Genomic DNA, 11426 nt, shown 5'->3' on the forward strand with positions numbered 1-11426 from the left:
GTTTCTACAGTATTGGAGCAAATTATAAACTTATAAAAATAAGATATTTTCTTAAGAAAATTTAAGGCTAAGAGCTTACTATTAATAATGGTGTATATCATAAATATCTTAAAACAAAAATCAGAAAGCACTGTAAACATCATCGTGCAATCTTTTTATTCTCTAACAAATTTGTGATCAATATAGATTTAAAAACTTATTCTATTTGATAAGTAAAAGAAATAATGCTTCTTTATTTTACGTGTGATATTGTGACCAAATTAAAACTCTCATAGACCGCAATATTTTGGATCAATAAGGCGCGGGGGCAGGAGCAGAAACGTATACGTACGGCGGCCGAATCTTTGGTGTAGGATTGTACGATGGCGGGAGTTCCGGAGTTGGCGTGTACGACGGAGAGAGCTCTGGTGTAGGATTGTACGACGGAGTAGGAGAGTAAGCCGGAGGGAGCTCAGGAGACGAAGGCTCGTAGGACGGTGGAAACTCCGGAGTTGGAGCGTACTGAAATAGCTTCCGACCTAAATACATTGTGGAGCATTAACCTCTTTGGAACCATTATAATTCATATTTCAATGGGTGGAACGTTCATTACTATATTAAATTAAAATAGTACTGTATATCGATATACAGAATAGTGACATATAAAACTGTAATTCTAATATAATAATTATACGAAGAGCGCTGAAATATTTTTAATTATGTGCAATTTAGGATAATTTATATATTTACGTAAATTTTAGTTAATGTACCTGGAGAAAAGGATTTAGCATGGGATACTATGAACAACGCCATGAATGAGAAAATCATAATCACAAATAGCTTCGATGAAGCCATTTTCTCTATTCTTTTAGTTTTACAACACTTGAAAAGTGATGATGATTCATGTGAACTTTGGTATAAGTCAGTATTTATAGACCTTTGTTTCAACTTATCATATGGGTCGAAAGTAGATTTTAATGATATACTTGACATTTCCTTACAGAATCGTATTATATTACTGCGTGTACACGAGAGGGGAAGCAAATATCTAATTTGTTTGCCATTTTTGCTTGTTATGTTTAAAATACTGTCAATTTATGTATTTAAGTTTTGTGAACAAAATAAAAGTAAAACAAATTCCATCTTTTTTAATAATTTGTTTATATATATATATATCGAAAAGTTTATATAAACGCTAAACGCAAACAAAATGTTTACAATCAACAATCTTTTTACAAACTTATCTGCACAAAAAGAAACTTACGTATTGTTTACGATAAAGACATATTGAAACCAACAAACAATCAAAGCTTTAGATTTTTCTTCGTGTTTTGTTTTCTCTTGAGTGACTTCTTTGCCCGGTCTTGTGGTGTTATGAAGACGAAGCCTCTCTTTTATTTTCTCATATAATAGTTGAAGAAAATTTGCTAGCTTCTATATATCATGAAGGAGTTTTTTTTTACCTCGTTTATCAGCATTATTTTCTCTTTCCCATTGTCAAAAAAGCATCAAAGTCTCATAAATTAGAGATTCATAGCCATAAGCTGTGAAAATTTACGATTTGATGACTTCTTTGTTTACAATTTGTAAGGTTTTGATTTATCAAATTGAACTCTCTTTTTTCTTTTCTTTTTTCTCAATTACAATTAAAAGTCAAATCTATTTATCAAGCCAAAGAGATTAATAATTCACATGGGATATGTACGATTAATTAATTTAGCTTTGACTTTTCTCTTTTCTTTTTTTTCTCTTTTTTTTGTCATCGACTTTTCTCTTTTCTAAAATATATATAGTAAATGTCTTTGAGCTTTTTACATTTAAATCGGTTACAATATCAGCTTGCAATCCGATCCTATTGATATTGTTGGTCAGACTTTAACTAACGATCGAATTAATCGATCATCAACACAACACATGTCTGTTTTGTTAAATATTACGACAACAAAAGAATTAACAATTATGTTTGATGCTTATATTGCAATATGCAAAGATGGATTATATTGATGATTCCACTTTATATTAGTGCTAAGAATAACCATTGGGTTTCTCCTTATCAATCACTGAACATAGTCAAGAAAAAAAATACTACAATCTCATATTGCCAAGTAAGTAGGAAAGGAGGAGGCTGTCTTGGCAAAAAAAAAAGATTTGCACCAAGATTAGCCTGTCTTCCACAATATCTGAAAGAAGGCTTCAAAGTCCTCCACAATATGTTTGCTATATATATATTTATAGTATTTTCTTTAAATTAAGTTATATACACATTAATCCCTAGCTAGATCTATGGACAATTGGCTCTAGTAAAACGACAACCTTGGATAACACCTTTAGCCTGTTTGCTTAGATGAGAATCCGTAGACTTAACGAATGTACAAACACATTTTTTCGAGTATTTAAATTTCTCACAACATGCCCCGTCGCGTTGAGGTTTCCCTAGGCCTCCGTATATATGTGAATTGATGCAATTTCTAACTTCAGGTTTGCATACTTGAGGCATTGGCACCTTTGAACATTTGGTTCTATTGTAATGACAACCCCGAAGTACATCATTTGCACCTTTGCTTAGCTTAGGATCATGGGACCTAAGGAATTTACACACACATGGTACTGATTTCCTAAGTGTCGCACAACATTGTGCACCGCGTTCAGGTGCACCTGCGCCTCCGTACATATGCGCATTGATGCAATCTCTAACCTCCGGTTTGCATTCTTGTGGCAATGGCGGCGGCGCCTTTTTCTTCGGTTCCTCGGGCTTCTTGGGAAAGACAACAATTGCCGCACCGGGGTCTCCGCCACCACCTGGCTTGCCGTTTGAACCCCCACCCCTATAACCGGTGCCAACACTACTCCCATCCCTAATGCTGCCCCCGGTACCAATATTCCCACCCCTATAGCCCTTGCCAATACCAATGGAGCCGCTGCCACTACCAACAAAGCCACCTCCTCCCCCATGGGACGCACCCTTGCCGGCTACTTTAACAGGGACCCGAAATGAAGACAAGAGTATAATGAACATCAATGGAATGATCTCCATGTCTAATGAAATTTAGTTAGCTAGCTGGTCAATCAAGATGAATTTGCTTTCATTTGTAGCAAATCATATATGTCTGCTTTATTTTTTAGGTCTTCAAATAGAAAAGTTGTAATCAATGGTTCCTAGAAAACGTGGAAAGATGGAAAGTGGGAATCGATTCCTATAAACAAGGGAGGATATATGGTAATTTCCTATTGTTAGTTCTCTCTGAATTCATTATAACAACCCTACACCTTTGAGACTATTTCTTCTATTACTTGCTAGACACTTCGTTCTTGTTTACATCTTTATTCTTGCAACCCAATAATTCCTTGGACTAGTGTTACCAGCTCATCTTTAATTTAAGGTTTAGGCTGGTTTAGCCTAGGTATTTTCTCCCCTCGACCCAATCGATGGGTCCGTGGAGTGACTAGAGTAGTAAAATGTATGTTGTTGTTACTGTTGATGGATTTTTTTGGATACTATCTCTAAAATTCGCACATTATTTGACAATAAGGCACAACACTCTTATATCATCAGGAAAACCAAAACATGCAAAGAAATGAAAAAAGAATGGTAAAAGCCACAAGCAAAAGGACTCAAAGCGACCTATTGCTGGACTTGGAGGACCTGGTTTTGGCGAACTCAACCAGGTCTTTAAAAAGCATATCCTCTGGTTTCTCTTCTTTCTTTGGCTCACTACCTGCGGTGCCAGTCAAAGAAAGGTTCCGGGTCTGTCCAACAAGACCCTCGTAAGAGGAATCAGAGCCGCTACTCGAGTGGTGATGTTCAAAGAACTGCTGCCTCTGGTTGTGCCTTGCTGGCGGAGGTGGGAGATTCCTAATTAACTCATCATCCCAAGGAGCCGGAGGAGGCAATAGCTCAGAGGATTTGCTTTTCGGACTTGGATCATCGAAAACAGGAGAAGAAGAAGCATGATGAGGAGGAGAAGGCTTCTTTCCTCCGTGTGAGGAACTTTGAGGTTTATAGACATCGCCACTAAGGAAATCCACCATACCCGAATCACTACCATGTACTGGTCTCATTGCAGGCGGTGGTGGAGGAGGAAGAATCGGGCTGAAATCTCTTTTAGACCTTTAGAGATTGAATTCAAAAATTGTTAAAATATCAGTTTCCAAGATGTCAACAGACCATAGCCTTTCAAAATAGGATCCATCATAATAAGTACCTGTGAGCAAGCAGAGCAAAATCATCATCTGATTCATTATCATCATCATGATTGATGTTGACATTCTGAACTGGAGGAGGGGCTGTAGTATTCATTCCGTTTGGAGGAAACGAGCAGGCCTTTGCGATATCATCGTGACGCTGAAGAACACGCTGCAGATTATCGTTTAATGCCAATCCCTGACACAGAAGTTCCTCTTCTCTGAAGAACAAAAAAAAACGAAGGTACTTTTACCTTTAGCAAAACCCATCTGATGGGAGGAAACAGTAGCAGATGAAGGAAGGAAGGAAGGAAGGAAGGAAGAGAAGCTTACGTTGTAGTGTTCACAAGAGTCATTACACGGCTTTGGTAAGTACGACATTGCTCAACTAAGTCAACAATAAGTTCTTCTTTTAAGCTCTGCAACAATACATCCATTACTTCAAAGAAAACCAGCAGTTTCTCTTTTCATGCATTAGAGTAATCAAATTCCTACCTCGGGGTTCCCGGGATCAAGTACTCCAAGCATGTCCATCAAGACATCAACTGATGCCTCAGCGCTTTGAATCTCTTCCAGGCTAAAAGAAACTCAAATTATCAACAAACTATAAGGCTCCAGCAAAACAAAACCCACCCAATAGACAAACAGCACGATCTGTTCTACTAGAAGAGAGTACCTTAGGCTAGAAGCATCATCTCCTTGCAACGACGCTTGAATAGCAGCATCTTCATCTGATGGAGCATCGTATGCGATGGGCTGAGTCTGAGGTGGAGTAAAGAACGATAGACTGCTTTCCGTTCGAGGTGGAAACTCAATTCCAGCTGACTAAAGTTATCAAAACGTAAAACTGATTGTCAAAAACATATGAAAACATATATATTGTCTAATGATGAATAGAAAGACTCATCTCATGTTAGCATACCCTGAGTTCATTATACGCATTGTAGTATTGTGGGTATCGACCTCCGCGACCGCCAAAAGCTTCTTGCCATGTGTCTAACAAACTTAGTATCTTTTCCCTCACATTCAGGTCCGGCTGCGAAGTTATGATCAAAAATTTACAAGGTCAGAGAAGTTTCCAGAGATGCATACCAATGGATAAATTGAATTATTAGAGACAGGTGAGGTGAGATATATAGCAAAACCTTTTTCTTCACGATTTTGACCATGTCGATCAAAATATCACGATCAATGATAAGCTGGTACACATTTTCGCCACAATTCTTACTTAAAGTTTCCAATGCCTGTACCAAAACCCCGAGCATCATCCGAAAAATGAGGCCAACAAAAACATGACACCAAACTAAAGCATTGAATCCAAGAATGGAGAAACAAATACTCACATAAAGTGCAAGAATCTGGACTTTAGAGTTTTTACTTCCTAACCGTTTCTTGAGCACCTTCACAGCTTCTTTTGCTTGACTAAGGAATCAAACAATACCAACTTATTCATTACCAGACACAAAAAGAAAAACTGAACTAGAGAAACGGATGTATGAAGTATTTTACCTAGGATCCATGTTGATAATATCACACAATTCGATGTTAATAGCCCAATCTGGACCAATCAGCATATCATTTGTAGCCCTTTCGGCACATGCAGCCGCATCATTTGCCATCTTAACAACTCTTATCAATCAAATGCCACAGTTCCAAATTTATCCTATAAGCACAAAAGGGAAGAGACACCATAATCACCAAAGGGCTGAATTAACAAGCAAAATTCAAAGACTTTTCAAAGCTTAGACACTAAAGCACATTATTAGAAATATCACACTGGCGATTGCAACAGAACAAGTAAGAGAAAATGTTGCAGTCTTTTCCAAAACTCATAAACAGATCACAAAAGAAAAAAATTGTAAGGTACAAGTAAGCCAATAGTAAAACGAAATCAAATGGCAAAATAGATTACAGCCCACGAGCTATTAAAGCCAGATATGAACAAATTTTTAATTGAGCTCACAAGGATTAGTCTTTTTACAATGATGGTGATTACGCAGAATCTAAAAAGCAAAACAGCTAATAGCAAGGAAGGAAATTCGAAGAGTAAAGACAAGTAAACAAGACTTGTGAGATTCGAACCAAAAGCAAAAACCTTTTTTACCTTGTCAAGAAGAACCAAAATAAGAGCAAGCGAGGGATTTGTATAGTCTGAAGATTCAGAGAATACGAAACAATTTGAAGTGGTTTTCGAAGCAAAACTGTCAAACACGGTAAGGAATTTTATTTGTGATCGTGTCTGGTCAAGTCAGCCTCTCGCCGTCCTAGAATCAACTGCGACTTTTCTGCTTCTAGTCCTAATTAAAGTTCCAAACTTGTGCTTTGGGTTTCGTTTCACTTTTGCTAATGTCACTGCCGGTGATTTTAAAGACTAAGTCACCCTCGTCTACTAAAATAATATTTGTGTCGTAATTAAAATATTAAACTATCATTAGGGAAGGATTACAGAATAAAATAAAACTTATTAGTCGCAGTGCGGTCTATGTCTATCACGGCAAAATCATTAACCGGTGACGAGAGGAACGGGGTCGCTTTCGTTTCGTCGTTGACTTGTCTCTCTGCTTTAAATAAAATAAGAGCGTTTTCTAAACGCAAAAGAAAACGCGTCTAAACGAGAAGGTGACTTCAAAAAGAGAATTTCACACATCCATGATGAAGACCAAACTCTATCATCAACCTCGCCAGAAAAAGAAGAGATACTCAATCTTCTTGAACTTGCAGTGAAGGCAAAGATTACTCAAGTGGGGAGTCAAGAACATTAAGATCCCAAATACATAATTTTTTTATATTTATTGAGGAGAGAGCATTGGTACATTTTTAATGGTTTTTTATGTTAGCAAAAGCTGAAGAATCTCTATCTACATAACATTATCAGAAACTCAATACGTACATTGCATAGACTTACAAACAAACAAAAAACGCTCAGAAATATAGGATAACTACAAGTAAAGGAAAATATAGAATCTTTGTGGTACATTGATGAAGATGTTCATATCCTCTGGTTTCATCTTCATCATTCCCCGATTCATTCGTCCACGGATTTGTGGACTCCACTTAATGTGTGGCTTGAGGTCATATGAACCGGTTAGTCTTCTTAGCGAAAGAAATGTATAACCATTGAACAACTTATCATTTTAAATCTCGTACATGTACATTCCATAGGAAAGATAAGCATCCCCTGTTTTCATCTCTGTATTAAGAAATCCCAAAATTCAAACATTTAGAATACCAAAAGTTGTAGAGATTGCACAAGAGACTCTGTTACGGATCAGGAAACAAAGAGATAGAGAGAAAGAGAGTTAAGCATGAATCTAGCATTCTAGCTACAGCACAGGATTAGCATTCTCAGACATAATCTTTGAAAAAACAAGTCCAAAACTTGAGGTCAAAATCTTGTGCAGCCAACGCAACTAAATTGACCCTTTCCATGACCATTAACTTCAAACCCACCAACAAAAAAACCACCAATTCCAAAAACTCGTTACACCATTCACATGATGGAGAGAGATAAGTATCACACACAGTTCAGACCCTAGGAACTTATCAAGAAGATCAAAGTTCACAAAAGGCAAATCCAAGAACTAGATACGAAATACGTCTAGGAATTCTTAAAGAAGCTGCTTATTTCATCAAATTCAACTTACCGCTAAATAATCGTATATGAGTTTTATTTCTGTATCAAAAAATCAAACATCTGAACTTTCTATATGAACAAAGCTATTAAAAAAAAAACCTCTAATATCCCACAGTATATGCATACCTTAGACTGTTTCGACTTCGATCGCTGTTGCTTCTACTGCTACTACCACCACTGCTCTTTGAGCTCCCACTGTTGATCCTTGAGACACAGCTTTGACTCCTACGCGATTCCGACAATCCGTTCTTCCACCAATCTTTATCCTCTGGTTTCGTCGACGAATCAGAGATCGAAGGTCTTGGAGAAATCCGAGAGCCTTTACTTGTCACAGAGGAATCATCATCATCTTTCTTCTTCGTCTTTTTCTTAGCACCCAAGCTAACAGGGAACACCATTTTCAGAAGAAACCCACTGTTTTTCACATCCCCGTTTCGAACAGGATCGATCCATCTATCACTCTTCGTCTTCCTCACAACTTTGCTCGGCCTTATGATTCTCTGAGGCATATCATCGAACACCTTCCCCTCCTTGTCTTCCTCCGTGTTAACCTCAACGAGATCCTTCAAGGAAAGCTCGTAACACGACTCGGGCATCTTACTAACCATGTCCATAAGCTCACGTTGACCACGAGCGATGACTTGAGCCTTGGAAACAGGAGAGAGATTCTGGTAATCGTTGTTGTGCCGGCGAGCAGGAGGACTATTGGGTGGACTAGTTCTCCACAGAGGAGGCGAACAGACGCCGGAATCTGGATGATCATCGAAAGTTCTGGGGAAATTTAAATGGGTATCGAACGATTTCGACGAAAGATCAAACATTGCCATGGTTTGTTGATGATTCTACTTTGAAAGATCACAGCAACAAAAAAATAAAAATCGAGTTTTTATTTGAACAGTTTGAGAGAAGTTTTGAGTCTTGTCTTCTCTTCTGGTTCACAAGTCCCGTTAAACACGCCCTTCGCATCAACATTTTATATTTCTACAATTTTATAACATTTGTTTATTCAAAGACTTTTGCACACACACACACAAAAAGGTTTATTCAAAGACTAACAAATACAAATTGGATATTCTAGAACTAAATAAATAATTTTTGGTTTTAGGATATAGTTGTCATTTGGGTTTCATATATGATGATGATTAGCTTATTATAATAATACTGTATTATTTAACTGTACCAAGGAAAGCGTGCGACGAAGATAATCTAAGCTTTAGATTTATTTTTGTTAAACATGTAATATTAAGATCCTTCCTCTACCTCTCAGTTTAGTTAACATGAAAGCATTTTAGGCCTTATTAGATTCATCAGTACCAATTCGTCCCTACTTGCTTACCACTAATATAACACGATGAGGAGCTTTTTAAATGCACTCAGCCGTCTCGAGAAACGTATAGTGGAAACCAAAAAATTACAACAAATATTATATAAATGGGAAATATGAATCCTTTTGCTAGTTGCTAGATTCGATTACACATTCACGTAATTGGGATTTACCAATCAAAGGTAAGCTAGTAGGGAACTTATGGATCGATGGTTCTATATTTCTATAAAATTATTTCCTTGCAAAACTTTATGTTTCAATACTTGGAAGGAACTAGAAAGAGTTATAAATTTTTCTTGAGATAAATAGTAAGTATATGGTTAAATGAATCTGCCGTAACTTTTACTATTTTAGGAATGGTAATATAAAGGAGTTCAATGCGTTTGGGATACGCCAGATTCATTAGTCTTTCTAATGTTGTAAACTAAAAGCATAAGTGTGTGACGTGTCCAATGGATTAGTTCTTTTGTCCTTCCTAATTCTCTTCAACGTACTTACTCTATATGTTATCTTAGACTACGTTCTACGTACCAAGAAGAGTCGAAGACGGATACACATTTTGTCATCTATTTCATTAGTTGCTTTCGATTTTCATATAATAAGGTGATCAGAAATTTACATAAAATTAAACTAGGAAAAACAAACTATATGATCGGTTGCTCAATCACGTATACCGATATGATGATAATAAAGTAGAAATTGAAGTCGCTATGAGAATATTTCGATTGACAAACACGTATAACCATATAATAATTTTACGCAACCCTATACTTTTCTTATTTGCTTATTTTGTGGTCGTCATCGATCTCGTAAAGAATGTAAATCCAAATGGCGAAGACTTGAAGGGCATATACCATTGGCCCATTGGGGTAATGAGTACGTAGTGTCCCTAACATGTCACCAAACATTTTGCAGCTTTCAGGGGTTTTGGTGCTTTTCAACCCAATTTGTTTTCCTTCTAGATGTAGTATATTTTTACTTAAACCGACAATCTTTGATATCATTATCATTTCTGATATCTCTACCCTCCAAAACTTCAATAATGATTTCTTTCATTTTCTTTTGTTAACTAATGGTTTATTGAGATAATAGATTAAACTAGCACATAAATAGTGGATCCGAACCAAATTGGCCCATACAAATTTGGACCGACCAAAGTAGCCCAAAATTAATGTAAAAAGACAATTACCCACATGTTTTTTTTTGTATTACAGAAATGCCATTATGTTTAATTTTTGGTGAAAAAAAACACTAAACCTAATTTATAATAAATAAAAAAAATTATAATTCATTCTCCTTTCTCTGAGAGAGAGCTTCAGCCGCCGGAGAAAAAAAAAATTAGTTTGGCTCCCTCTGTTTCCACTATCTCTCTCCCTCCTCCTCACGGTGCTCTCTCTCTTCGTCATCATCCGTTGGATCTCTCTCTTTCCCCCGCAATCTACTCTCCACGGATCGGAGTCCTCTGCATCTCACCTTCTCCTCGTCGCCGTTGTCAATAGTCACGGCCGTGTCACGCTTGTTTACTTCCATCTATACTCCGTTTCTTCTCTACTTCGACTCGTATTTTACCTTCACTCAGTTCCAACTGCCTTCTTCTCTTAGAAGCAAAAAATCCCACATCTCCTTCTCGCCTTCTCACCTTCTCACCATCCCAAGGCGTGGTTCTTTTTAGTTATTGGTGTAAATCGAAACCAAAACTTAGTCTCTTGTTTTCTTCACGATGAATGATCTTCTTAAGGTGAGAGTTATATTAAATAGTTTGCTTTTGCTCCTTCTATTAAATTATGAATGCCGCCTTCTATTGAAATTCATATTGTTTGAGTTTTACCATCGTATTAATTCACTTTGAGCAAGAATTTGAGTGCTGAAATCAATTCAGAGAAACTCTTTTACCTATATATTCTGAACTTTCGAAGGAGCTGGGACTTGTAATATGTATTGTCTATTTGTTAAATCTAAATTTAGCTATACTGGTTTTATGTTAATCGATTATTTGTTGTGTAAAAGAGAATATGCTAAAAGGTTTAAAATGTCTTGCTTATTCAATGCTTCTGTTTTATGGGAAGCCTTCTAGAAAAGAGTTCAGTTTGATGGTGAAATACTATGGAAGAAAAGGTGATGTGCATCGTGCACGTGAGACTTTTGAGAGTATGTGCGCTCGGCGTATCACACCAACATCACGTACATACACAACTAACACAAGGTATCTCCTTTTGTTTTAAAATGTGTTCCGATTCTGATTAGTCAAACATGTCATGTATAAGTCTTTGCTTGAATGAAGTTGACAAAGAATAGACACGTTGTCTT

At 36.9% G+C, this 11426-nt stretch overlaps 4 protein-coding genes and 1 long non-coding RNA gene across 5 annotated transcripts in view; 1 reads left to right on the forward strand and 4 right to left on the reverse strand.

Annotated features, from left to right (window-relative positions):
* Positions 1–79: 79 nt before the first annotated feature.
* On the reverse strand, positions 80–868 carry LOC17895222 (extensin-2). Its single transcript, XM_006301934.2, has 2 exons — positions 750–868; positions 80–518 (listed from the first exon to the last, which is right to left on the reverse strand). Exons 1-2 carry the CDS (start codon positions 832–834, stop codon positions 292–294), a joined length of 312 nt encoding a protein of 103 aa, XP_006301996.1. The 5' UTR covers positions 835–868; the 3' UTR covers positions 80–291.
* Positions 869–2260: 1392 nt separating this feature from the next.
* Positions 2261–3013, reverse strand: LOC17895297 (translation initiation factor IF-2). The gene is made up of 2 exons (XM_023788560.1): positions 2635–3013; positions 2261–2412 (listed from the first exon to the last, which is right to left on the reverse strand). Exons 1-2 carry the CDS (start codon positions 3011–3013, stop codon positions 2261–2263), a joined length of 531 nt encoding a protein of 176 aa, XP_023644328.1.
* Positions 3014–3433: 420 nt separating this feature from the next.
* Positions 3434–6454, reverse strand: LOC17894453 (TOM1-like protein 4). Its single transcript, XM_006301293.2, has 10 exons — positions 6266–6454; positions 5671–5824; positions 5505–5583; positions 5307–5405; positions 5084–5197; positions 4838–4986; positions 4657–4738; positions 4495–4580; positions 4182–4382; positions 3434–4087 (listed from the first exon to the last, which is right to left on the reverse strand). Exons 2-10 carry the CDS (start codon positions 5778–5780, stop codon positions 3592–3594), a joined length of 1416 nt encoding a protein of 471 aa, XP_006301355.1. The 5' UTR covers positions 5781–5824; positions 6266–6454; the 3' UTR covers positions 3434–3591.
* Positions 6455–6932: 478 nt separating this feature from the next.
* LOC17894206 lies at positions 6933–8754 on the reverse strand. Its single transcript, XM_006302664.2, has 2 exons — positions 7922–8754; positions 6933–7351 (listed from the first exon to the last, which is right to left on the reverse strand). Exons 1-2 carry the CDS (start codon positions 8620–8622, stop codon positions 7291–7293), a joined length of 762 nt encoding a protein of 253 aa, XP_006302726.1. The 5' UTR covers positions 8623–8754; the 3' UTR covers positions 6933–7290.
* Positions 8755–10418: 1664 nt separating this feature from the next.
* Positions 10419–11426, forward strand: part of LOC111832024 — a 1449-nt gene continuing 441 nt past the window's right edge. Inside the window, exons 1-2 of the long non-coding RNA XR_002835150.1 lie at positions 10419–10857; positions 11186–11322. This is a non-coding gene — a long non-coding RNA (uncharacterized LOC111832024). The remainder of the gene's footprint in view (positions 10858–11185; positions 11323–11426) is intronic.

The sequence above is a fragment of the Capsella rubella genome, unplaced genomic scaffold, assembly GCF_000375325.1.
Source record: "Capsella rubella cultivar Monte Gargano unplaced genomic scaffold, Caprub1_0 scaffold_2, whole genome shotgun sequence".
Taxonomy (NCBI): Eukaryota; Viridiplantae; Streptophyta; class Magnoliopsida; order Brassicales; family Brassicaceae; genus Capsella; species Capsella rubella.